Source organism: Mesoplodon bidens (genome assembly GCF_964165515.1).
Source record: "Mesoplodon bidens genome assembly, chromosome: 11".
Taxonomy (NCBI): domain Eukaryota; kingdom Metazoa; phylum Chordata; class Mammalia; order Artiodactyla; family Ziphiidae; genus Mesoplodon; species Mesoplodon bidens.
The window spans coordinates 45,247,435-45,274,595 of NC_138167.1; the positions used below are offsets into that span (position 1 = coordinate 45,247,435).

Below are 27,161 nucleotides of genomic sequence, written 5' to 3' on the forward strand. Positions count from 1 at the left end.
ACGGGGGGAGCCGGGGCGGCCCCTTGTCCAGCCACCCCCACTGCCCAGTCCCGCTCCCGCCCGCGGCGGCCGCAGCAGCCGCAGCAGTAGCGGCTCCAGGATGGTGAGCGCCGCTGACCCCCAGCCCCGGCCTGTCGCCCCCGGCCCGCGCCCCAGCCCCGGGGCCGGACGCCCCCCCAGGCCGCGCACACTCACCTAGGACCCGGCCGGGATGCCGAGGTACGGGGCCGCGGGCCCGGCGGGGGCAGGCACGGGAGCGCGCGGGCGGGCCGGGGTCAGGGGGTGGTGACCGTTCGTTCGGTCGGGGTGTCCGGAGCTTTGTCCGCGGGCGCGGGGCAGTGCGAGGGCCGGAGAGGGCGGGGGCTGCGGGGCGCGGGGTTCAACGAGGCGGGGGTCGAAGGGCAAGGCCAGCGAGAGACCCCGGCGGGTGCGTGGGAGCCGAGGGTCACTTCCCGGGGGGGAGGAGGCGGGCAGGGAAGGGGCTCTCCTCTCCGCAGCCGACGGGCACCCTCTTCGCCGCCCCCTTTGGTGCGGAGGCTGCAGCAGTAGCGAGCAGTAGGCTCTGGGGGGAGCCTGCGGGATTGGGGGTGGGGAACCAGAATTTGAGGGTTCGGGTCCCAGAAGGATCCAGTGTCCGGAGCCCGAGGGCTGGCCCGAGGCCCCTCCCACTCCGTCAGGTCTTTGTCCAGCGGCCCCTGTGTGTGAGGGAGGGGGGTGGGGACTGGGTTCCAGGCCTGGAGATTCCCCAGCATCGTGACGGGGCAGTGACAGGAGACTGAGGCCACTTCGGGCCCTGCGGGTCCTGCGTCCCTCACGCCCAACCCCTGCCTTTCTTCTCTTCTGGCCCGGGAGAGCATAGCCCCCATCTCAGAGTCAGGGTGTTGTAGGAAGCAACTTACCTTCACCCGTGCGCTACAGGCTGCGAGGGTGACCCTCTGAGCTCCCGGCCCTCTCTTCCGAGAGCCCTTTAAACTTCCCCACTCCAAGAGCCCTCTCTTGGTCTGTCTACACAGAGATTCCCTTGCTAAGGAACCCGCTCGATAGAGGGTCCTCCGCTAGGGTTGGGCACACAGTAGGTGCTCAGCAAATGTAGGCCCCCTTCTCGGCCCCTGGGCGGAGGAGGCCTGGGAAGGGGTCTGCGCGGGGGCGAGTGTAAGTGGCCTGGAGTCTGCGTCCAGAGGCAGCCAGGAGCCCAGAGCGCAGCGGTGGGTGGACGGGTGGGTGGGCTGTTAAAGGGACGGTCACTAAATCAGGATTAGGCCGTGGGGCTGTCAGGCTGCCAGGCCCTGTCTCCATGGATACCTAATTTGGAGGAGAATAGAGGACGGAAGAATGTTTGTGTTGTCGTCCGCGCGGGCTGCCGCGGCTGAGCGGACTCCAGCCCTCGGCCAGGCAGCGAGGAATGGGGATCCGTTTCGAAGCCCACTCTGGGCTTCCGCGGGGCGGGAGAACTTCTTGGTTCTCGGGGCCCAGAGCCTTCCCTGTGGAGTCGCTGGAGTGGGCCAGGTGATGCAGTGGTCCAAAGAACTCTGACCCTGCACAGGGGAGCCCCAGACCCTTCCAGAGTCCAACCTGAACCCCTGTGCATCGTCCTGGAAGCGGCCGGGCTGGGGTTCCTCAGAGCCCGCATCCCGGAGCTCCTAGCCGGGAGCAAGCGCCGTCCTCCGCTGCGCTGTGACCCCGGAGGACGGACGCGCTGCGCGGCTCGTGGCTGAGCGCCGCGGGGACCCAGCCGCACGCCAGTACCCGGCGGCCGCCGGAGCGGCGGGGCAGGGGGCGGGACGGGACTTAACTGGGGTGGGCGAGAAAGGGGCGGGGCCTGCCGGCCAGCTTCGCTCCACCGGGTGACAGGCCTCGTAAATCCCCCTCTCCCGTATTTAACGCCATTTATTTCCACTTGATTCCACTGGTGTCCTCAGCAACCACCCCTGTAAGGAGCGACCCTCGTGCCCTCCCTGTAATACCTTCTCGGGAGAAAGCCCTCTTGCGCCAAAGGGAATTAGCTCTGTGGGGCAGCGGAGTTGCTCCGGGGGAGGCCCAATAACCCCCGCTTTTCAGGGGGACCCCCGTCTCCTCAGGAGAAGAAGAGGAGGGCTGAGAGACACAGGGAGGAGTTTGACTTCCGAGGGCCTGCGGGATTTTCGGGCTGTGGTGTAAGGGTGGGCTGGGCTGGGCTGAGGATCCCATGAGTGGACAATTCCACTGCGCCGACTGGAACGGGGCAGGAGAGGGACCAGACCGGAGTGTGTTGTCCTCAGAGCCCTTTCCTGCCTTCCTTCTGGTCATCCATGGCCACAGCTTTTTATGGAGCAAGAATCCCCTCCCCTCCCCTCCCCTGCCTGGGCTGCAGCTTTATTGCTGAGACCTCAGACTCTCTCCACGCAATTTCACGCCTCTCTGCCTTTGCTCTGGCTGTTCCCTCAGCCAAATGCTTTCCCATTGTCCCTGTCTCTCCACAACCTCCTCATTCTTCAAGGCCCGACTCGGATGCCACGCTTCCTCCATATACCGTCTCCAGAGCCCGCAGCTCTTGTCACTTGCTCCTCCTTACATGCTCTCCTAACCCTGCACCTGTGCCTCCTGTCAGCCTCTGAGGCTGAGTCCACACTAAGCTTTTCCTCCTGGAGGACAGGGGTGGAGCATATACTTCCCCGCGCCCCGTCCCCACTGGGGACACCTGGCACCTTGTGGGTGCTCCATAAATATTTGTTGGCTGAATAAAAGGGCTTTTGTAAGGGCAGCCTACAAAGCATGGCATCTGAACACTTCCAGGCAAATAACTCTGTGCTCCTGGGTGGGGGGAGACCCCTGGGTGGGTCTCTTCCTCCTCCTCATTTGCTGACCCTCCCCCATCCCCAAGTCCGGGGAGGACTTTGCCCCTTCCTTTCCCCACAGACCAGCATTCTTTCCCTGCCATTATCATCCTGTTAAACAGAGAGGCCAGTCAGGATCCATATGGATCACATTAACAATTGCTTATTATCTGGGCCAAGACTGCCCCCACTCTCCACCCCCAGCTCCTACTGCTGCAGTTGCTGGACCCTTAGGAGCCCAGCCTTCCCGCCTCCCCCTCCCCCCACCTCTGTCAGCCAGGGATCGCAGGGGACAGGCTGGTCTCCCTTGCTCTCCCTATGCCTTCTAGCAGAAGTTTGCTTCTTCTTGACTTGGCTGGCGGCTAATGACTCCTCTACCCAATTTAATGAAAACCAGGTTCTTTGTGGGAGCATGGCTCAGTGAGGTTCCAGGGCTGCCGTGGAGAGAGGTGGACCTGAAGCCGGGTACACCTGTGGTCCACAACACCGAGAACCTCTGCCTTCCCGTGGACAGAGGCTGTGGGCTGGGGTAAGCCCCACTAGGCCGACCGTGGGGTATACTGGTGCCTTCTGCCATCTCAGCCCTGGGCTGGCCCTGCTCCCTTTTTGGAGCTGGCAGGCTAGTGAGGAAGAGCAAGGCAGGAGAGACCCTACAAGGCTATGTGGGTCCCAAGCCTTATGCTGCAGTCAAAGAAGCAAGAAATCTTAGAGTTTTCCAGAGTGGCTGCTGAGGTTGGCCTTGAAGGATGAGGAGTGGAGTTTATGTTTAAATGCATGTAGCCCAAGAATACTAGGAATGGGAGGGGTCTTCAAGATTACCCAGTCCTGGGTCCATAACTTTTTTTTTGATTTACAGACCCCTCAAAAGCCATCCCCAGAAAAATGCATGTCCATCACTCGATAGTAGACTTTGCCTTCTGCTTTAGAGGGTTCTTGGACCCCGTGACACCCATGGGAACCCTACATCAAGAAACCCTCACCCCAATCCAGACCCCCCTGAAGTGCTGAGAGCAGAGTGGGGCCTGCAGCCCAGCACTCCTGCCCTCCACTTGGTGCTGTGTCCATGGAAGGTGGACAGGATGAGCCAAGAGACCAGGGGTATCGGACGGAGCTGCTGGGCCAGCCTTTGAGTGGGAAAGGTTCACACTGCCTGGGTCGGGGTATGGGCTAGTCACCTCTGATTGTGTCACCTGGAGAGAGGAGGTCCAGGGGTTGTTTTGTTTTAGGACCCACGCATCCCCAGGAACAAGGGTGAGTGGCAAGAGAGTCTAGCTCTTCTCTGAGCACTCTCTTAAGCGACTTGATGAACTATAGCTAATATTTACTTACATAGTGCTTATTAAATATTCTATATCTCATCTGAGAAATGGGACTAATCATGGTGCCCTCCTCATAAGCATTACCGTGAGGATTAAATGAGGCAGGAGCCAGAAGCCCTGAGTCCCAGTCTTGAAGGACTGTGGGCCTGGGAGGGCCTGGTCAGAAATGCAGGGGACAGTGCTCAGGGCTATACAGATCTTCCTTGACTTACGATGGGGTTATGTCCTGATAAAACCATCGTAAGTTAAAATTATTGTAAGTCAAAAACACATTTAATACACCTAGCCTAATGATCATCATAGCTTAGCCCAGCCTACCTTACAGGTGACCGGAAAACTTCCGTTAGCTCACAGTTGGGCAAAATCATCAAACACAAAGCGTATTTTATAATAAAGTGTTCAATATCTCATGTAAGTTATTGAAGACTGTACCAAAAGTGCAAAACAGAATGGTTTAATGGGTGCAAAATGGTTGTTTTGTATCAGTTGTTTACCCTTGTGATGGCATGGCTAGCCGACTGGGAGCTGCAGCTCACTGCCACTGCCCAGCATCACGAGAGAGGATCGTACTGCATATTGATCGTTAGCCTGGGAAAAGATCAACATTCACAATTCAAAGTACGGTTTCTACTGAATGCGTATCGCACCATTGTAAAGTCAGAAAGTTGTAAGTCAAACCATTGTGAGTTGGGACGTCTGTGACCGCTGTTGATGTTGACATTTTCCTGCTTGGGCCAGCCAAGGAGAAGGGATTGCAGTGGGAGCCATCCAGGTGCCTGGCTCTCTTTTCCTTTAGTACAGAGGCGTGGACAGTCAGCCTTTGCAATTCACCTTGGGGGCTGGTGGTGGGGTGGGGTGTTCTCAGTGAATGGTAGCGTTAGGCAGTGGCCTCGGACCAACCTCCGTAGGCCCCGATCCCAATTTATGATGACCAATCATGCCCCCCACCCGAGGGGCCAAGCCCTGGGCTGCAATGACCCTGCCACTAATCAGGTCTAATTGCCCTGGACAAGTCACATACTCTGTTTGTGTCTCTATGTCTTCATCTGCAAAATGGGGGCAAGGACACTAGTGAGTGAGTTCATAGGTGATAGAGGTGTTGGTTTCACATAGTGTGTCCTTTGTCTCTGAAGTACATGCCTACCTCTGGTGACCCACTTGGTGATTCAGTACCCACTGCAGAGAACCAACTCCCAGCGTAGGAGCAAGGAGAAAAAGGGGACACATGTGTGAAAGTTCTGGCCCAGGGCAGGGCTTGCCCAGGCCATCTTTGAAGCTCTCTCAAAGTAGAGTCAGGGCAGTAGGGGGTGCTCAGGAGGTAGGTGAGAGGGGAGCCAGCTTGGCTACCTCTGGAATCCGGGAGGTGGAAGCTGCCTCCCCCCTGCCTCCCCTCACTGCCTGGCAGATTCAAGCCACCTGATCCCCTGCCCAGTGCTGGAATTAATCAATCGGGGATGGATGGGAAGATGTGGCAAAGAGGCTGCATTTTATTCTAACAAACCTGGGTGGAGCACCTGCTGGGTCCTGGCACTGTGCCAGGTCCTGGGTGTATCTCAGCCAGGTTCCAGATGGTGCCCAGGGCCGGGATTCCTGGGCCCCTGAGACTCCCCACACACACCCCGGGCACCTACATACCAGCCCCTGAGTGGGGCTTTCCTGCCTCGGATCTTCCAAAACCACCCTCGGCTTCCCATGTGGCCTGGAAGGAGCAGATCCCATCCTTAGCCCTGGCGCTGTTTGCTTTGCTGCAGGCACCCACGTGAAGCACCGCTACACTCCCCTCACACTCAGCAGGGCCCTGAGCCAGGCCCAGATACTTTATCTGGGCAGGCTTTCATCCAACAAGCATTATTTCTGATGTGGTCCCACTTTCCAGGAGCTTACAAGACAGTCAAGGACCAGCGAATAAGCAAAAGGACAGGCTAAGCTTTCAGAACCGCTCTCCTTGTTTTCCCTGCGTAGGAGGGAGCCTCTGAAGGCGCTTGAGCTGGGGAGCGGTGGACAGGACCCAGGATGGGATGGAGAGGAGAGACTTGGGAAAAGACCACTTCCTTCACAGCAAGGCCTTGCTTCTTTGGCAGAGTCCTGAGGAGACTTCTTTTTCCCGAGGGAGGCTGTTCATAGCTGACAGAGGCCCTAATTCGGGCTCTTCCTCTCCTCTCTGCAATTTTTCTGGGTCATCCCCACTTACATGTCTAATAGGCGCTGCAAACCCAACAAGTCTAAAAACTGAACTCCTGACCACCCCACCCCGATGAGGCAGCTCCGTCTTTTTGACAGTGGGAATTAGGAAACTGGGAATTAGTCACCTGCTGCTGACTGGCCTGTTGGGCCCTTGGATGCTTGAGAGTCTGGGATGTTTTTTCTTCTTTCCAGGCCAGTGGGAAAAGAAAACTGGCGAGATTCGGGTTATACTGCAAAAGGACACCTCCCCCTGCCTCATGTTCTTTCACATCTACCCGGTCTACCTGGAGGTTTCTGTTGGGGCAGAGGGGCTCCAGGGGGACTTTGGCCACCAGGGGGGATTGCCCCTCCCACCCAGCTCCTCAGAGAGACAGCGGTCTTTGGTGGCCAGACGCTCACCCCTCTAGGAAGGGGCTCCTTTTCCAGGTGGCCTGTGTTCTGTGTGGGATGGCCATTCTCCTGTCACCATCTTCCATACTGTAGCCCTCTCGGGTCAGAGTTTTGGGGTTTGAGCCCCTCATTGGGAAAGATGGAGCTGCCTCATTGGGGTGGGGTTGGTCAGGAGTTCAGTTTTTAGACTTGTTGAGTTTGCAGTGCCTATTAGACATGTAAGTGGGGATGACCCAGAAAAATTGCAGAGAGGAGAGGAAGAGCCCATCAACTTGCCCAAGAGTGCCCCTCCCTGTAGACAGCCTCTCATGTTGAATGCCTCTACTGATGGGGAGCTTATCACTTCCAGAGACAACCTACATGTTCTCAGACAGCTAACATTAAGCCAAAGATCTTTCATGGCAGATTCGCCTCATTCGAGGATGGGGTGGGGGGAGCCGAGGGCCTGCACAGAGCTGCCACCCAGCACCATGTCCTAGCTTGGTGACTTCGACAAGTTAACTATGCCTCAGTTTCCTCCTCTGTAGCATGGGAGTACCAGTCATACTTCCTTCCTGGGGTTATTGTGAGGATTACATGAACTCATGTGCTTACAGCAGTGCTTGGCACATGTGCTTGGGTCCCAGACCGGAGCAGACAGGAGTTGCTGTGGTTGTTTGGGTTTTGCCTAGCACCATCACCCCCCATTTCTCTTTCTGTTCCTGTGGCCCCACAGGTGTAGGGGGCCACCCCCTCGAGGACAGCCCTGCCCACTGACGCCCAGGTAGACCGGCCAGGCTGCATAGCTGGAGTTACTCAGCTCGGCTCCCCCAGGGCTGGGAAGGGAGTAGGCGGGGGCAGAGGCAGCCACTGGGGAAGCCTGGGTCGGCTGCCTGGGCCTGCTCCCTTACCTCTGCTCTGCTCTGGCCCTGTGCGGGGTGTCTCTCACACACCCCTATGCACGGGGAGGGGGGTATATTTGGGGCCCGGGAACATAGGATCACACAGACTTTAAAGCTTAAGCCTTTTGGAGGTCACATGCCACCCAAACTAACTCAAGTCAACCTTGGATCCTAAGCTTGGCTGGGGGGAAGGGGGTGGGGTCTGAGAGGGGGCCTTTGTCTCTTGGGCTAAACACCCGTGATCCGTGATCCCGGAGGAGCTCATGAATAGAGTTGTATTCCAATGTCATTAATTCCCTTTGTAGCCCCGTGTATTGAATATTTTAAAAATTCTAACCCCTGCCCAGGTTTATTAAGGTATAAATGACAAAGTAGTCCCATGTATTATTTGTTTCTTAATTGAGGTATAATTGACATATAACATTAGTTTCAGGTGTACAACATAATGATTTGATTTTTGTATATAGTATGAAATGGTCACCCACAATAAGTCTAGCTAACATCTGTCACGATATATAGTTACACCTTTTTTTTCTCTTGTGTATTTTTATCTTATACACTGACAAATACTTTTGAGAACAGGCCACAGGTTTACTAGATTGCACAAGGGGCCTACGACTGAACACTGGTCAAGAGCCCTGGCCTCCTCCCCCCTCCCACAGCCATGCAGGGCCAAGTCCCAAGGGACGAAGGGCTCCAGATGCAGATCCACGAGGAGACAGGCTCTAGGAGGGTCTCACCCAGCCCCGGGGAGCAGGGCTGCCCGAGCTGGCCAGTAACCCCAGTGACCACAGCCTCCTCCACCAGTGCCCGCTGCTGTCCCCACTCTGTGTTGAGAAGCCGAGCGCTCCCCAAGATTTCCAGGGACAGGAAAAGTGTGGCTCGGGATGAAGTTGGGTCTGGCCCGGCGGGTTCTCAAGAGGGGCCTGAAGGGGCATGTGACATTATCTGGGCATTTTCTAAGTTGGATAGAGGGCAGAGAGGGGGCAGGGCCCTGGGGCTCCTCCTTCTATTGGCAGAGGAGGAGTGGGTGAGAGGTGCTCTAGGACACAGGGCAGCAGGGCCAGGGGTCAGGCGGGACGTCCAGGGAAGCCGTGGTCTGGGGCTCAGTTCCCCCCACAGTCCCACCCAGCAGTCGAGAGGGGCAGGACAGGGGCCTTACACTGCTGGGTGATGCCTCCATTCTGGGGCCCAGCTTGGAAACTGCCCTTCTCTCCTAGGGGTCTCTCAAGCGCATTGGATCCTTTTGGTGCCAGAGAGTCTCCCCGACCCCGCCTTTTTCAGGCTGAAGTGCCTGGCCAGCCCTCTTGGGAGCCAAGTCAGAGCCAGGCCTGGTGTCTTGCCCCAGCCCCTGGCTCCCTCCAGCCACTCTTCCTTCACTGCCCTCATGCCAGCCTGGGGGCATGCTGGGACATGCTGGTTCCCCCATTTCACACAGGAGGAAACAGAGAGGTTGAGAGACACTCGCCCCACATCTCAGAGGCTGACCCACTCCCTGCATCATCTGAGCCCTAGGAAGGAGGTGGGACTGTGACCTCCAGATGGACCCCTGGGCTTGCCAGGGTGGGCTCAGAGACCCCCAGCCCCATGTCAGTCTTCAGACACCTGCCTAACTGAAGTCACCAGTGAGTCCAGGCTGCATTTGAGGGTCCCTGGGAGCAGCCAGTGAAAGTGAGGAAAGAAGGAAGAAGGGAAGGAGAGTGTCCTGCTGTCCAATGGGTTCGCACCATAAACCCCTCCTAGCAGTCTGTTGGGGGGACTCAGTGACGTCATGGAGATCGAGCTCCGGGCCCAGGAGGCAATGGCCTCTGGGAGATAGCAGCCTGACCCACCAAGCCCTCCAGAAAGCATGGACATAGGGTGAGCCCTCCCTCCCTCCCTTTCTGTCCTGTCCCAGGGCCCAGCAGTTAAAGCCCCCACTCACCTGCTCCAACACAGCTCAGGTAGTGAGAAGAGGGCGTAGTAGGGTGGGCTGTGCTGCCCTTAACGCAGTTACCAGCCCCGAAGACTCGCTTTACTTGGCCTTGATGAAAATTCTACTTGCTCAGTAGGGCCACTCTCAAGCAGGCACGGAGAGAAGCCAATCAGCTTTGCTAACCTTTATTGAGGGCCGAGTGGCTGATAGCCCAGAACCTCCCAGAGCTGTAGGTAGTTTAAAAGGGGATGCCTGTTAACCAGAATGGTTTTCTGTTACTGAAATTGCAGGCAGCCTAAATAAAGCAAACAAAATCGAGGTAGGTGGAGACAAATTGAGTTTTCTTTGGGGGAAGGGGGAAGGGTGATAACTAGGCCAGTTCTCTCTACCTGCTCTCTCCAGGGAGATAGATGAGTTGGGGATAGGAAACCCGTATTCCTTGCCCTGTGTTTCTGGATATCTTCCCAGCCTGCGGAAGGGGTGAGATTGTGTGGCTGGAAGGAGAGGGCTTAGAGCATCTCCCAGCAGCTACAGCCACCAGGATGAGGGTCAAGAGAAAACATGGAGGGGCTGTCGGAAAGAAGGGAGTGGGCAGGAGAGTAGGGCTTCAGAGCTGGAAAAGTGATTAGCAGCTCTGATGAGGCTGAAGTCAGCCCCGGCAGCCCCGGGGGAGCACGGGAGAGAAAAAGAGCTGTCATTCATAGAGGGCAGACCTGATGAGCCCCACCAAAGGCAGCCAGATCACAGTGGGTGCAGGCAGGTCCCCAAGCCCTGGGAATGGATGTGCCTCATGGGGGTTGGGGATGGGACTGAGTCTTCAGATAAAGCGTTGGCTGCCTGTGTCCTGGGTCTGGCACCCCAGGACCTTCTGCAAGAGAGGGGAAAGCCCAGGAGCCATGCCCAAGTTCCTAGGGGAGTAGCTGGGCCGTTTGATCAGTGAGTGTGTAAATTGGGATTTTATGGATCGCTTATTCACTGCTGGAGCTGGGGCCCCCAAATTCCTCTGTGCCCCAGAATGCTTAATTTAGTCCTGAGCTTTCCCCTGGGAGAGGAGGGAGGACAACTCCCCACAGGCCCCCCCTCCCCTCCTGCTGTGTCTCCTCCCAAGGCCCCAGGCTTTGTCATTGCAGGTTGAGCGGTTCAAATGTGCTAATACACTCCCTGGGGGCCCGCTGGGCAGTGGGACTTACCCTTCAGTGCTGTGATTGGCTAGAAAGACCGTGGGAGGGAGTTCATGGCGGCAGCTGGGAGTGTGTGTGTGTGTGTGTGTGTGTGTGTGTGCGCACGCGCGAGCGCGCACACGCGCTGTGCGCCTGTTTGGGGGGGTGGCTGTCCACCCTGCTCAGACCACTGGGCAGAGACAAAGGATCTTCATCTAGCCTGCAACGAGGATTAAGTCCAGAGTAAGCCACGTCCCTACCTGGTCAAGCTGGTTAGGGAGCCCACCTGTCCATCTTTACATCCTCTTATTACCTCTTGACGTGGTGGGACTTACTCAACGTGCGCTGAATGGATGGATGGATGAGTGACCACATGACTGACTGCATTTTTAACTGGGGTTGTGTCTGCCAGAATAATCCAGCATCTACAGATTCCTAAATCTCCCCCTAAGATTCCTAAGTACCCCCCCCCCTTCTCTCACTGCTGACACAAGGGCGGGCATGAAGGACTGGCCAGGCCTCAGGGGACACAGCTGTGACCCCCAGACTCTGTTGCACTGGAGAGTGCTTTCACAGTGATCACGTTTTTCCCTGCTGGCCCCCATCTGTCCATGGGATTTGATGAGGATGAGGATGGTAGGCGAGGGGGGGATGGGTGTTGAGCAGCTGATGGGGGAGGGAAGGAGGCACAGCCTGAAGGGCCAGATGACAAACTGCCCTGTCCTACTGTCCTCTCCTCTTCAGCCTGCCCCTCCTCTGCTGGTGGCAGGCGGGACAGGCTGGGCTGGCGGGGAGTGGTGGGTTCGGCTCATCTGCCCTCCCTCCCTGGCTCCTGGGGAAGCTGGAGTCCTGAGGAACGGAATCCGAGTCCTAGGGATGTCTTACCAGGAGACCCTAAGAAGTGAGACTCCATTCAAGTTCAAGAGAAAGCGGCGGAGGCTCCAGCTGTAGTGGGAAGCACCCTGGCTGCAGAAGCAAGTCCTGGCTGGGATGAGAGCAGCACTGTCCCATGGAACTTTCTGCAGCGATGGGGATGCTCTGTGTCCGCGCCGACCATGCAGGTGCCACTACCGCATGTGACTAGTGAGAGCTTGGAGTGTGGCTAGTGCTGTCAAGGAAATTCCTTTAATTGAATTTCACTTTAATAATGCATTTTTTATTTTTAAATAATTAATAAGTAATTATAAGTGATTTAATTTTAAATAATTAGTACATTTTAATGAATTTAAATAGCTCCCTGTGGCTAGCAGCTGCGATGTGGGCAGCACAGGATTAGAGGCTGTGTTCAGAGGTGGAAGCCAGGCTCTTGGGTGCAGATCCCTTCCTGCCTGTGTGACCTTAGGCGGGGTTCTTCGCAGCGTGCGGTGCCCCCTCCCCAGTCTGTCAGAGCCCCCCAGCCCCAGTGCGGGTGGGTGACCGAGTGGCCCTTAAGAGGTCCTGGCCAGTGAGGGGGCCCACCCAATACCCAGGGACAGACCAACAGCCCAGGGTGGGAAAGGTGTGGCTGTATAGAGCTCTAGACTTTGAAGCATCCTAGAACGTCCTTGGGGGTGTCAGTCCTAGAAGGCTTCCTGGAAGAGGGGATGGGGAGCAGGCTTGGGCTGGAGCTGTGCCTGAGAGCCTAGCCCTGAGGGGGCCCTGTGTTTGGCACCCAGGCACCTTGGTCAAGGCTGAGATAGGGAGGGGCTGGCAGCATGGGCTGAGAATATCAGCTTCCCCTCTTACTAGCTGTTGTGACCTTGGGAGGATCACTCCCCCTTCTCTGTGCCTCCATTTCCTCTTCTGTAAAATGGGGAGAATATGTTTATCTATCAGGGAAGTCATGAGGATGAAACTGAATGGTAATTATTCAAGTTCTCTGCAAACACTAGAAGGCTGGGAGAAAGGGAAGTTTTATCCTCAAGGGTGCTCGGCCCCTGGCCTGGCCTCTCAAGACGACAACAGATGGTCACAGCTTGTCTGTGGCCCTGACCGCCAACACAAGCAGGGATTTCTGCACTCTCCCCTCCCCCCAGCGCGTGTGCACACACACAGCCCAGACGGGGGCTGCTTGGCCAGCCTCCTGCTGTTTGGCATTTGACATATGAGGAGTCCAGGGCCAGAGCATACCCCACGCCCCCTGCCACCCCCATCCCAGAGAGGAGCCAGACTGGCGGGGAGGCCTTACTACCTTGAGGAAGCAGGATCCCAAGGGCCCTGATCTCTTTACCATGTGTCCGGTGGCCTTTGATGGGAATTCCATTGCCCCTTTTGTCCTCTCCCAGAGGCCTGGCTGGGGGAAGAGAGGAGGAGGAAGATTTTGGGGGGAAAAAGAAAAAAAAAAAAAAGAAGGCCAGGGGCTTCCCTGGTGGCGCAGTGGTTGAGAGTCCGCCTGCCGATGCAGGGGACACGGGTTCGTGCCCTGGTCTGGGAAGATCCCACATGCCGCAGAGCGGCTAGGCCCGTGAGCCATGGCTGCTGAGCCTGCGCATCCGGAGCCTGTGCTCTGCAAGGGGAGACGCCACAACAGTGAGAGGCCCGCCTACCGCAAAAAAAAAAAAAAAAAGAAGGCCAGGTGGGGTCCCTGGGAGGCTGGGTGTCCTTCAGCTCCAGCCAGATCAGGGCTGGGTATTTCCTCTGGTGTTCACAGACACGGATTCCCCTTCCAGGCAATCTCTCCCCCCCCCCTCCCCGCCTCCACTCCTGAAGTAATTCCCTGGCTTTGCCTCTTGCCACCCTCAACAGCTCATGTGGGCTCAAATTTAGTCACCTGGATTTTTTTCTTTATTTGGACACAGAAGCACTTTCAAGCCTCTTTGCTCATCCATCCGTCCATCCATCCATCCATCCACTCTACAGAGTCTATTAAGAACTTACTGTGCGCTAGGTACTGTCCTAGGTGCTTGGGATATGACAGTGAACAAAACCAAGTACCTGCTTTCATGGAACTTTCCAGGGGGTACAAGAAGATAAAGCAACAAGTAGGTCAGATTATGAGGAGTGCTACAGAGGACATCAGGTTGGGGGGTCAGGGTCTGAGGAGGTGACAGGTGAGCAGAGGCCTGGAGTGAGTGAAGGTGTGAGCCATGCGGAGATCTGGGGAAAGAGTGTCTCAGGCACAGAGTGCAGCAAGGCCAGGGCCTCTGAGGTGGGAGCAAAGCCAGTGTGCGGGGAGCAGTGAGGAAGCCAGTGTGACGGGAGGGGAGGCCTGGAGGTGAGGGGAAGCAGATCGGTGGGATGAGGTCGGCTACTAGGAGGACTCTGGCTTTTATTCCCAGTGAGATAGGAGCCTCTGGAAGCTTCTGGGCAGAAGAATGACATGCTCAGACATGTTTTCAAAGGTCCTGTGGCTACTGCGTTGTGACTAGAGAGTGGGGGACAAGAGTGGACATGGGGAGGGGAGAATGGGAGGCTGCTGCCGTCCTCTGGGTAAGAGATGTCGCCGGAGTGGTGAGAGGTGGCGGTAGTTTGGATAGATTTGGAAGCCGGGGCCAGTCTGATTTGCTGGTCCGAGGTGTGAAAGAGAGAAGTTAGAAGTGACCCCAAGGTTTCTGGCCTGAGCACCCAGAAGGGATGAGGCTGCCATTTCCTGAGGTGGGGAAGACCCAGGGTGGGAGTAGTGGGTGGTGGGCAGGTCGGGGGTGGGTGAGAAAGGCAGAAGTTTGATTTTTGGACATGTCAATTGTGTCCATTAAACATTTAAGCGGGGAGGGGTCAGGAAGAAGGTTGACTATGCCAGTGGGGTGTGCATGGGGGGGGACTAGGCTGGAGAATCCTCAGTGTACAGCTGATGGTCAAGGCCGTGAGCCTGGATGGGGTCTCCAAGGAATGAATGTGGAGACAAGGCTCCAAGGACTGAGCCCTGGGCTCAGCAAGGCTCAGAGGGGAGGGGTGAAAGGAGGGTCTGAAAGAGGTGGAGAAGGAGAGGGGGCGGGGCACCCAGTGAAGAAGCTTCAGGAAGGAGGGGGGATCGGCTGAGTCCAATGCCGCTGAGCTGAGGACTGGCCATCTGACTGACTGTCAGACTTAACAACGCGCACGCAGACAGCTGGAACGCTGGGTGTGAAAGCCTGGATGGAGGGCGTTCAAGAGAGAATGGGAGGGGAGGAATCAGAACTTGTAGTACAGGCATCTTTTAAACTCTTTCTTGTTTTTGTTTTGTTTTTGATTTTGGTAAAAAGCAAGCAGAGTGCAATAGGATGTAGTTGGAAGGAGATCAAGAGATTCTCTTGAGCTCCTCCGACCCCAAGATGGGAAAAGGAGCAGCCTGTTTGTGGGCTGATGAGGATGACCCAGTAGAGGGGGAAACTGATCCTGCAGGAGAGGGGAGACTTGAGGGAACACAGTCCCCGGGCATTGAAAGGGGATGGGATCCAGGCGCAAGAGGAAGAACAGCCTGTGTTCTTATTGCCAGGAGGGACTTTCTCCAGCTCTCCCCAAAAGGCAAGGGGTCAGTTCGGGCTGGAGTGGCCAGGGAGGATGCATGAAGGAGGAAGGACCTGCCGTGAGCCTTGAAAGATGGGAAAGAGCTAGTTGGCAGAGGGAGAGCTTTCCAGTGAGTGGACCTGGGTGAGCAAAGCCCTGTAGGCTGGAATGAGCAGGGCTGTCTTCCAGGTTTCTTTTGGCTCCGACCATTCCCACCTCCTGGCATGTGACCCCTTCCTCATCTCCCTATGGCTCTCCCTTCCCCCTTCCGCAGCTCCAGTTCTCTACCATTTTTCCAGCCAAGGAGTAAGTTTAGGGACATGGAGGAGAGTGTTGAGATCTGCTGGGTGGACTCCTGCTCCCCTCCAGGGTCTGCTCCCCCATTTGTATCCTTGCCTTACCAGAGCCTGTGGAGGTGCGAAAACACTGGCCAGAAGGAGGAGGCCCTCTTTCTGACCTTGGGCAAGCAGGACCTCCTCCCTGGGACTCAGTTTTATCATCTGTAAATACTGTCTACTTAGGTGGGGTGTTGGGTGGTGAGTGATGACATGGACGTACCAGCACTCCCTGCTCAGCTCAGCTGCGAACACACCCCAGTGCTTTCCGTCTGCAGAGACCCATTTTAGGTGCCGCTCTGATTCCCCACCGAAAATAGGCTCCAAAGCCTCCCACCTGCCAGTATTAATTCTTTTCTTTTCTTTCCTGCTCTTTCATTCTTTCCTCCTCTTTCCTTCTCTTCCTTCCCTTCTCTTTCTCTTTCTCTCCATCCCTCTTCCTTTCCTTTCTTTTCTCTTCTCTTCTTTCCTATGGCCATAACCACTTTCACCTCATCTTCCCTGTGAGACGGTAGAGTTGCAAGGAAGGGTTTGATCCAGTTTTGCCCCTGTGACAGCTGCTGCTCAGTGGCTGGCACTCTGAAGGTATATGAAAGTGTTTGCTGGCTGGACGGAAACAAGACAGTGAACCTGAAGGAAATGGGCTGCGGCCCTTGTGGCGCAGAGTTTTGTAGCTGCCTCTCTGGCCTCTTCTGGTTCATCCCCTAAACACTTATTGAGCCCTACCCATGCTAGGCCCTGTGTCTAGGGTGGGGTGCTGGGGGTCCAGCTGTGCTGGGGGAACAGCTTCCTAGATGGTGGGTGCAAGGCCTGAGGCAGGTGACCTGTCCTGTCCTCCAGAGGCTCCCAAGTGCCCTCCCTCTCCTCCTCTCTTGGAGTAACTGGGGGTTGGCACGAGGGGACAGGGCCCAGTGGATGGGGGAACTGTCCCCTTCAAGCTCTGCCAGGCAGCCAGAGACCCCCGGGGCATCAGTTGTGAGCGAGAGACAAAAAGCCTGGGACAAAAGGCCTGTGGGAGCCGTGGTGAATAGATTAATGAGATTTCCATACAAGGCCCAACAATAGGATTCTCCACTCCAGCCCCTTTGTCCCAGGCTGAGATAATGGAGCCCGAGGAGCTGGCCCAGGAGGGTGACATCGGCCCTTCTCCACCCAGGCCGGGAGCCACCACACAGCTGCCCCTCCTTCCTGCCCCACCCCCAGCCCTGTGGGTCAGGGAATTCTGAACCAGAGAACCTCTGTGAGATGGGGAGGGCGTGTTAGGGGCCCCCTTAGGGAGTCGGAGGGGGGTGTTGACACTGCGTGGTTGGGGTCCCTTCCCACCTCAGCCTGTATAAAACTCATTTAAAGGGTTCCTAGTGAGAGCAAGTTTGCTGTCCATCATCTACACCATCTCATTTGACAGCTGAAGGAAGTGAGGCTTGGGGAGGTGAGGTGTCTTGCCCGTGGTCACGCGGGGACAGCTCGGGGTGTCTGCTGCCTCTTGATGCCAGAGTGAGGGTGGAGGCCTGTGTGAGGGAGAAACACACTCCTCCTGCGTGTCCCCCTTTCTCTCACACTGCTTCACTTCCAACACCAGACCTGTGGGTTTTCCACACACCAGCCAGTTCTGGGACACCAGCTGGGTGTCCTACACATTTAACTCAATTCTGACACAATCTACTGGAGGTAGCGTCAGCTCCCACGGGTTAAGGGCCCAGTCCTACAAGACTGCCCCCTTCAGAGGCCAGTCACGAGTCTGGGCTGTTACCTGTGCTTCTGACCAGTGGGGTGTAAATCAGAGGTTCCCACGACCCCCTCCTCCAGTTCGATTAATTTGCTAGAGTTGCTCACGGAGCTCAAGAAACCAGTTTACTTACTAGATTACTGGTTTATTATAAAACGATTTAAGTCAGGAACAGCGGGATGGAAGAGATGCATGAGGCAGGTATATAGGAAGATGCATAGAGCTTCCTTGCCCTTTCCCAGCAGCCACCCTCCCAGCACCTCCACGTGTTCACCAACCCAGAAGCTCTCCCAACCCCGTCCTCTGGGGTTTTTGTGGAGGCCTCTTACGCAGCCAACAGCGATTAAGCCGTTGGCCACTGGCGATGGAGCTCAATCTCCAGCCCCTCTCCTTTCCCTGGAAGGTGGGGTGGGGGGCGCTGAGAGTTCCAACCCTCTAATCGTGGCTGCTTCCCCTTGCGACCAGCCTTCATCCTTAGGTTTCCTAGGAGCTTTCCAAAAATCACCTCATTAACATAAACTCAGGTGTGGTTGAAAGGGACTTGTTAGGAATCACAGGACACCAATTTCATCTTTATTGCTCTGAAGCTATTTCAGGAACTCGGACAAGAGACCAAATATTATAATGAAAGATGCTCCCGTCACTCTTATGCTTAGGAAATTCCAAGGGTCTGGTGAGCTGCGAGTCAGGAACAGTGGATGAAGCCTAAATATTGGGCTGGCCAAAAAGTTCGTTCGGGCCAACCCATATCTCTTTCTTATCGTAAATCACACTATCACAGCCTGTGTCAGACCTGATGCACGGAGCGTCCTGGGCCTGGTCCACGGGGATCGGAGAGGCCCACGAGGACTGAAATCAGTGCATTGAGTGCCTTGGCCATTTGTAAAGGCCCAATCACTTCCCTCTTTGATCCTGGAAGACTTCCTACAAATGAGGGGAGGGTTTTATAGAATTCTTTCCTCCCCCTCCATCCAGCAATTCTTTCTGTTACTATTTATTGACCACCTATGAGTTTGAAGGACTGCACTCTGTGTGTGGGGTCAAGTGGAGTTCCAGCCTCCAAGGGTCTGCAGAGAATGAGCTGCTGCAGGAGCCTGACCTCCTTTGCTCCCCAAAGGGTGCAGTTTCAAAGAGTGGCGTTTTCTTCAGAGTCCCAGCCACCCCCAGCGAAGGCCACACACCCAAATAAGGAACTGTCTGCCCAGCCTAGGGGTGTGAGTGCTTATCAGATGGCAAGGTTGCGGGTGAAAGGGACAGCTCTACTTGGGCTGTTTTGCAGTGAGAGGGCACATATTCTTCTGCGTGTGGGACACAGTTAACTTGGCATCCCCCATGGGGAGGTGCTTCCAACTGCAGGTTTGAAGGGTCAGCATACAGCACTTGAAGCACAGCCACATTCCCAGGTAAACACCGAAACACGTTTCCTTAGGGCCAAGGAAACAAGCCTTCGTGGAGGCTGTGTCATGGCCTCAGGCTCTTCTCTCGTTGTGAGTACCAAGGGCTAGACCAGGGAGATAGTGCAGCCAAGAGGTCAGGGCCTGGGCCCTGTAGTTAGACTGCTGGGGTCTGAATCCTGCTCCCCTGGGTAACAGCTGTGTGACCGTAGGGATGTATTAATCTCTCTGTACCTCAGTCTCTTCATCTGCCAAATGGGGATGATGACAACAGTATTTCTCATTGGGCTGTTGTGAGGGCTACACAAGACAGTGCATAAAGCACAGAGAAGGAGCTGCCTTTGCCCCCAGTGGGGACAGAGAGGAAATGGCATAAGGACCAGTCTGTCATATCAGAGCTGGAACATTCTTCACACTCCCCCAACCCCAAGGGGAAGTGACTTGTTCGGATTCACTCAGCAAGGTTGGGCCACTGCTCAGGTTTCTAATTGTATGATTTATCATTCTACTTTATATCCGACGCTGGACTGTGTACTTATGTTATCTTTTTAAATCCTCATGGCCATTCTGCAAGGCATATGTTATGCCCTTTAACAGATGGAGAAATTGAGCTTCAGTGGGGTTAGGCAGCCTGCTCAGGCTCACGCCGTAAGTGTTTGAGCCTGGATTCAAACCCAGGCCTCTCTGATTCAAAACCCATACCTTCCCGAGTCCCCCAGGCCTTCCATCATGTGTAGCTCGGCTGATGTAGGGACTGCAGTGTGCCCTATGAACCTGGGAAGGAGGTGGGCTCTCTCTCCAGGGGAGATCCCTCCAGCTCCTGGCTAGCAGGCCCCACCTCCCCATGGGAGAGGAGAGGGCTGTAACCGGCCTGAGAGTGAGGGCAGGGACACAGCATGCTCTACCCTGCTGTCACTGCGGGCAGAGAGTGATGCCTGAGGGAAGAATGAAGGAGAAGGGCAAGAGAGATGGGCTGGTAGTTAGTGGGGGACTTAGGGTGAAGGAAGTCTTTTTGAAGATGGGAAAGAATTAAGCTTGCTGTGGGGATGAAGCCAGGCCATGGTAGTGGGGAAGAATAGTTCATTCATGGGGCAAGGTCCCAGCCTGGGCCGGATGGGGCCATGGGTTGGGGTGGAGGGACCCTCAGGCCTCCTGGCCTGCAAAATGGATGCAGATGGAGATAAAGGTGAAAACAGAAGGCCAGAGGTGAGGGAGACGTGCCCCTGGCGAAAATGGAAGAGAACGGCCTGGAGCAGAAGGCCAGTGTCTGAGGGGATTGAGGGTAGAGACAATCTCACAGTGGGTGGGATGAGCTGTGGTGGACAAGGGCCCCTTTGGGCAGGGGCTAGGAGAGCCTGGAAGGGGCTAAGCCCGGAGCAGATGAGATAGACGGGTGTGGAGCTGGGAGGACAGGCTTGGAGGGTCAGAGGTAGTGGGTTCCTGGAGTCCACAATGGCTGAAGTGGAGGGGTTCAATGCGGGCCAGGGCCTGAGCGCTCGGTCTGGAGAGTGGGGGCCTGAGTGAAGACTGCTGCAGGCCAGGGCAGGAGCCGGCTGAGGGGCAGGGAGGACGCTGCAGGGCAGCCACAGGGAGGAGCAGCGGATCTGGCAGTGGGCGCGGGAAATGTGTGTGAACAAGTCCACACCCAGAGCCTTCCTCGCTGTGTCTATGTATGTCCTTCTGGGAGGGGCCACCCTTTTCCCCCAGCATGCCCAGTTTAATAAGTTCAGGGAAAGTGCTCTCATCAAGTTCAAATCTCTTTTCCCTATATTAAGGAACAAAAGCTCCTTATCTATATTCACAGATAATAGTGAATTAAAAAAAGACAGGTTTGGGGGGCTACGTCATAACACAATTTTTGCATTTGTATGACTCTGACGTTACCACATACGACCCTGCAAGCAGAACCACTGGGGATTTCTGATATCCCAGGACATTACCCCTTTGACAATAGGGAAAGCCCCTGTTCTTCGGAGACCCCTCAGTAGGAGCTGCGTACCTGCCCCCCGCAGACCTCACCCGCAGTTCTGCTGCCTCTGCTCTGCTCTCTTGCCATTGGTGGCCAGGATCACCTCTCAGATGGAGGCGAAACCAACCTGAGAACTCCTCCTTTAAAGATTCAGTATCCGTGGCTCATACCTTCCCTAGGGCAGCGGGCATGAGAGTAGTTTTATTTTCAAAGACTGTCCTCACCCACTGACATCAGGTTACAGCCATAAGAGGTGATACAGTCAGGCTGCTGCAAGTAAGGGCAACTGTGGAGAGCCTGAGAAGCGGTCTGATTACTTTCAGCCTCTTCTTCTACCACTCCCCCCATATACCCACTTGCAAGGCTCCAGGGACCCAACAGTTCTTGGTGCTCCCTCTAGGCTTACGGCGTATGGTTATGTAGGTTGTGCACTGCACAGGAGCCCTGCTTCTAAAGGGGCACAGTTCACATCATAGACGCGGTAGATTTGTAGATTTATTATGATGATTTTCCAGAAGGTGGCAGTAAGGCATCTTGAAGGAGGGAAGAGGGCATATGAACTATTCCAGCCCTGGCTTTCTCAACGCACTGCGCTCTGCATCTTTGAAGGGGCTGGAACCCTCTAGCCGGTCTGGTCAGTTTTGGTCTCTCACCCTTCAAGGTCCAGCAAAGATACCCCTCCCTGGTGAGGCCTTCTCAACCAGGCATGGCACATTCCCCCGAGCCCTAGAGCTCTGGGCACACACCTCTTTTTTCCCGCCTCATAAATGATGTTGTCTGTCTCCTCCACCTGGTTGAACTATCATATTCACCTTTCAACCTGCCCCCATGCGCAGAGCAGCTCTTAATATGTGCTCAATAGAATTTTTTTAATTAATTAATTAATTAATTAATAGCTGCATTGGGTCTTTGTTGCTGTGCACAGGCTTTCTCTAGTTACAGCGAGTGGGGGCTACTTTGTTGCAGTGCGTGGGCTTCTCATTGCGGTGGCTTCTCTTGTTGTGGAGCATGGCCTCTAGGGCGCGCGGGCTTCAGTAGCTGTGGCACGCAGGCTCAGTAGTTGTGGCGCACAGGCTTAGTTGCTCCGCGGCATGTGGGATCTTCCTGGACCAGGGCTCGAACCCGTGTCCCCTGCGTTGGCAGGCAGATTCTTAACCACTGTGCCACCAGGGAAGTCCCTCGATAAAATTTTGTTGAAGAAAGAATGTTGAACCTGTAAGGTTAACTTGTCTTATCAAAAGCTTAGGTTTGAAAAATAATCATCAGCAAAAATCTTCTCTGGCATGTCATGGGCCCATTTAGTCTTTGAGATGTTATCCTCAGATCAGGCCAACCAATTGGAGCCATATGCCTGGAGAGTGCTGTTCCCCAGGCCTTGAATCCCTTTTACCAGTGTGGCCCACGCCTGGACTGGTGCTGAGGGACAGTGTACAACACAGCCGTGTTAACACTTCTGCCGTGTTTACGGCACGGCCACTGAAGAGGCCACTTTTATTATATCTCACAGGTCGGCTTACTGAGGTCCATGAAAAAAAGTTCCATGATCTCTATGCCAGGAACATTTTTGCTTCTTTTGAGTATGATGGTTTTTTTTTTTTTTACTTTGCAAGATGAGTTATTTGATTCCTGGGAAGCTCAGAGACAAATGTGTGACCCACTTTCTATGATGTGCACTAACTTCGCACTGCTGTGAACTAACTTTGTCCCATCTTCTCTAGAAGACATATATGTCTTTTCTAAACAAACTTTTTGTACTGTGGTGTAACATTCTGTGAACGAGGCAGGTGGCAGCACCTGCTCTTTGCACGCAGTCGTCATGGGGAGAATTGGGTCTGGAACCCAGGTGCTTTAACTTCATCAGGTAGAGACTAAAAGAAACCAAGTAGAAAGGAAGTGAATGCTTCTGGGTCAGCCTCTGGGGTTTCCCAGGGATGATATGGTGCTGCCACTGACACTGGCATCCCTCACTTCAGGCCCAAAGGGAGCCCTGGAGCCTCAGGGAAGGCTAAGGTGAACAGAGCACTTAGGACTGTCACACTGCTGGGCCACCGCTAGGCCGGGGGCCTTTACACAACCCCAGCGCCTCTGTAGTGCCTAGCACATGGTGGGTGTGCCGCAAATATCTGTTACTGAATGAGCCCCACCTGGCTTTGACTACGCCCAGGGCTGGGGGCGGGGGAAGGGGGACTACCCATTGCCTGACCCTTCACTACAACAGGTCTAAAAGTAAGGACCATGTGTCCTAGAGGGCAGGGCTGGAGGGGCCAGGACAAAACAATAGTCGTTACCTAGAAGGTGAAGTTAGGGCCAAACATGTCATTTTCAGATCCATCTTGGATCTGCGGAAAGTATTTTCAGATAACTTAATTGTGGGACGTGAGGGGCAAGTCAAATATGGTATTTTTGGTGCCAGAAGACGGCCTGGGGAGGGTGGAACGGTGTGGGTGGATGCCAGAAAACCAGCCTGTCCCAAGCTAAGGTTTAAGAAGGTCGGCCTGTGGCTGGCAGTTGACGGGTTCTCAGAGGCTCTGCAGGGTCTCACTAGACTCTTCTCTCTCTTGCCTGAAGCTCTGTCGAAGATGCACTGGACACCAGAACACGCCCAGCCCCTCAACCAGTGGCCAGAGCAGCACCTGGACGTCTCCTCCACCACCCCGTCGCCGGCCCACAAGTTGGAGTTGCCCCCCGGGGGTCGCCAGCGCTGCCACTATGCTTGGGCACACGACGACATCTCTGCCCTCACTGCCTCCAACCTCCTCAAGCGCTACGCAGAGAAGTACTCGGGGGTCCTGGACTCGCCTTACGAGCGCCCCACCCTGGGCGGCTACGGCGACGCCGCCTTTCTCAACGGCGCCAAGGGGGACCCCGAGTCCTGGCCGGGGCCGGAGACCCCCTACCCCTTGGCCTCGCTCCACGAGGGCCTCCCGGGAACCAAGTCGGGCACTGGGGGCGGCTCCGGGGGCCTCGGGGGTTCCCCGGTTTTAGCCGGTAACCTACCTGAACCCCTCTACGCCGGCAACGCGTGCGGGGGCCCGTCGGCGGCGCCCGAGTACGCGGCGGGCTACGGCGGGGGATACCTGGCGCCCGGTTACTGTACGCAGACCGGCGCCGCGCTGCCCCCGCCGCCCCCGGCCGCGCTCCTGCAGCCCCCGCCCCCGCCGGGCTATGGCCCCTCTGGGCCTCTGTACAACTACCCAGCGGGGGGCTACGCCGCGCAGCCGGGCTATGGGACCCTCCCACCGCCGCCCGCCCCGCCCCCGGCCCCCTACCTAACCTCGGGCTTGGCGGCGCCCACGCCCTTGCCCACGCCCGCCCCTTCCCGGCCACAGCCCTCCTCCTACGGCTTCCAGGGGGCCTCGGAGGCCGGGGTGTCGCTGAAGCGCAAGGCGGCCGACGAAGGCGCCGAGGGCCGCTACCGCAAGTACGCCTTCGAGCCCGCCAAGGCCCCGGCGGCCGACGGCGCCTCCTACCCCGCCGCGGACAACGGCGAGTGTCGGGGCAACGGGTTCCGGGCGAAGCCGCCGGGAGCGGCGGAGGAGGCATCAGGCAAGTACGGTGGCGGCGTCCCCCTCAAGGTCCTGGGCTCCCCCGTCTACGGCCCGCAACTCGAGCCCTTTGAGAAGTTTCCGGAGCGATCCCCGGCGCCGGTTCCCCGCGGGGGCTTCGCGGTGCCGTCGGGGGAGCCTCCCAAAGGTGTGGACCCGGGGGCCCTGGAGCTGGTGACCAGCAAAATGGTGGACTGCGGGCCGCCGGTGCAGTGGGCGGACGTGGCGGGCCAGGGCGCGCTCAAGGCGGCGCTGGAGGAGGAGCTGGTGTGGCCCCTGCTGAGGCCGCCCGCCTACCCCGGCAGCCCGCGCCCGCCGCGGACCGTGCTGCTCTTTGGGCCGCGGGGCGCCGGCAAAGCACTGCTGGGCCGCTGCCTCGCCACGCAGCTGGGCGCCACGTTGCTGCGCCTGCGCGGAGCCACGCTGGCCGCGCCGGGCTCTGCGGAGGGCACGCGCCTCCTCCAGGCCGCCTTCGCGGCTGCGCGCTGCCGCCCGCCCGCGGTGCTCCTTATCAGCGAGCTGGACGCGCTGCTGTCGGCTCGGGAGGACGGCGCGACCGCCGCGGGCGCGCTGCAGGCGCCGCTCCTGGCCTGCCTGGACGGCAGCTGCGGGGCGGTAGCCGACGGCGTGCTGGTCGTGGGCACCACCTCGCGGCCCACGGCCCTGGACGAGGCGACTCGCCGGCGCTTCGCTCTCCGCTTCTACGTGACGCTTCCCGACGGCCCGGCCCGCGGGCAGATCCTGCAGCGGGCGCTGGCCCAGCAGGGCTGCGCGCTGAGCGAGCGGGAGCTGGCGGCCCTGGTGCAGGGCACCCAGGGCTTCTCCGGGGGCGAGTTGGGGCAGCTGTGCCAGCAGGTGGCGGCCGGGGCGGGCCTCCCGGGGCTGCAGCGCCCCCTTTCCTACAAGGACTTGGAGGCGGCGCTGGCCAAGGTGGGTCCTAGGGCCTCGCCCAAGGAGCTGGACTCGTTCGTGGAGTGGGACAAAATGTACGGCTTCGGACACTGAAGGCGCTCCGTGAGGCCGCGGGAGCCGCCGCCCCCTCCCCGCCCCTCCGTTCGGGAGGGACGTCTTTAACCCCACCGTGCTGCGGGGTGCGGAGTGAGGGATATGGGGTGGGAGAGAGAAGGGGGCTGCCGGTGGATATGTTTTTTTCGTGGGAAGGAAAATGCTTCTGCTAGGCAGATAGATGCCGTATGCGCTGTGTACTCAGGTTTTTCCTATTTATTGTGGACGGGAAGCTCGCCATCTCCGCCCCGCGGACGGCCGGCCCGGGGCCGAAGGAACTCCTGCTTTCTCGCCACAATCCTTTTGTCTCCTTGCTTTCTGAATGGCTCCCTCCCCCTCCTTCACTTCCCCCTTTCTCTACGTTCGCGTAGTTTTCTTTCCCCGTCGCTTTGTCACTGACCATACCCCCCCCCCCCCCCGCCTCCCTGGCCCTGTTTCTCTTTTGCTCCTCCCTCCCCTGTCTCTCCATCTATCACTCTCTGTGCTTCTGTCTCCATCCCTTGCTCTCCAGCCTCTCTCGTCTCTTGGTCCCTCTCCCTGCCTTCTGTCCCTCACATTCAAAGACTGCAGTGTCCCTTTCAGGAGATCTGGAGGTCTAGGGGCTGAAGAGGAGGGGTAGGGAGTCCCTTCCCACCCCGTATCCATCACCCAGCTGAAACCTTGGGTCTGTGGGAGTCAAGAAAAAAAAAAAAAAAAAGAAAAAAAGAAAAAAACACCCAAAGAAGGGTTTTTTGTTGTTTGTTTTTGAGGGGGGAAATCCCAGAAATGTAGCTTGTTTAATATTTTAGGCCTCTTATTTTTGTAAGATGTGTAGAATTTGCTGTTTTTCTTTTTCTTTTGACAACTCAGGAAGAAACTGACCTCAGAAAGAATGTTAGATTTTGGCTGCTCTCCTGTGTGTGTCCCCACCCACCCCTTCACCCCCAGGGAAGCAAGTTCTCCCAGAAGACTCAGAAAGTGAGACCTTTCTGAGTGGGGAAGGGGAGAGGAAGACCCAGAGGCCACACTTAAACCCCTGTGCTTCTTGGGACAGAAGCAGAATGTATTGCTAGGGCTTCCTGCTCAGGCCCAAGGTTGTAGGTGGGGGTGAGGGGGATTGGGTTGCGGAATTTGGGAGGAGGTAGGTCTTGTTCCCTTCCTGCTGGGCCCACCCCTCAGCTTAGTGGGGTGTTTTCTGTGGCGGGTTGGTTATCCAGAGTTGGGATGCCCTTGTCTGCTGTCTGCCCCAGACCCAGAAAGTAGGCTGCGAGGGCCCAAATGGGAAGATGACCCAGGCAGAAAGTCCCCAGAGAGGTCATCCCACCTGGCCCTTGTCTAGGCAGAGGTCTCCTGTAACTTAGGCTAAGGAGATTTCCTTGGGAGGGAAGATAGTCTGGCCACAAGTGGTTGGGCACAAAACTGACTACAGACTCCGCCTCCCGGGCTTGCTGGGAGGCCCTGAGGAGGGGTGAATGAGCATCTGTTACAGGAGAAGATTCTGTGGGGACTTGTACCTCTCCCATTCTCGTAGGGTCCTAGGTCTAGAGCTCCAGGGGCTATGAGAGGGTGAAAGAGATGGGCAGGCTGTCTTCCCCTGAACAAACATTGGGAGTTTATTCTCAGTCCCACCCAGACTTTCCCCCCAGAAGCCCAGGCTTGGGCGCCCTTCCACGTGAGAACCGTATTCTTCTTCTTCCCACCAACTGTCCTTTGATGGGGCTTTGGCAGTTTGCCCCTCCCCCTCAGGGAGCCCATTTCACAACTCTGACCTTTGGTCCAAAGCTGGGGGGGACAAGCTGTCACCCCAGCTCTTCTTTCTCCCACCCCAGCCGCCTTTCCTGTTCCTTGCCACCCTTACAGCTCCTGCAGTCTCTGTACCACCTCCCACTACTAGCTGGAAGGAAGTCCGTGGGGGACATTTCAGGTGCCAAGGTGCTAAGGGCCTGTGCTGGCTTAGGAGTGCTAACAGGAAAGCTGCTCTGTTTTCCCCCCTTTCCCCCCTTGGTCCCTGGCCTTCCACTCCTTGGAGCTGGCTGATTGCAGGGCTTTGGTGCCTCAGAAGCAGTGGGTGCAGGGTCTTGGCTCTGAAAGGCCCTTGTGGGGAGCAGGGAGTGAGCAGGTCCTCTCAGGTGTGTATATGTG

At 56.7% G+C, this 27,161-nt stretch overlaps 2 protein-coding genes across 3 annotated transcripts in view; one reads left to right on the forward strand and one right to left on the reverse strand.

The window, feature by feature from the left end:
• Window positions 1-239, reverse strand: part of ANKRD33 (ankyrin repeat domain 33) — a 36,925-nt gene extending 36,686 nt beyond the window's left edge. The window contains exon 1 of the mRNA XM_081248621.1: window positions 196-239. The gene's annotated coding sequence lies outside the window, so the exon portion shown is untranslated. The remainder of the gene's footprint in view (window positions 1-195) is intronic.
• Window positions 1-27,161, forward strand: FIGNL2 (fidgetin like 2). 2 transcript variants are annotated; one of them, XM_081248602.1, is made up of 2 exons: window positions 1-219; window positions 23,059-27,161. In XM_081248602.1, the coding sequence occupies exon 2, from the start codon at window positions 23,070-23,072 to the stop codon at window positions 25,038-25,040; it is 1,971 nt and encodes a 656-aa protein (XP_081104728.1). In that variant the 5' UTR covers window positions 1-219; window positions 23,059-23,069; the 3' UTR covers window positions 25,041-27,161. The 2 variants fall into 2 exon arrangements, with proteins under 2 accessions (XP_081104728.1, XP_081104729.1); XM_081248603.1 differs by having other exon boundaries at window positions 11-103.

Excerpts from the sequence above, each read along its gene's own strand:
- FIGNL2 (XM_081248602.1), top strand. The coding sequence starts at position 23,070 with ATGCACTGGACACCAGAACACGCCCAGCCCCTCAACCAGTGGCCAGAG.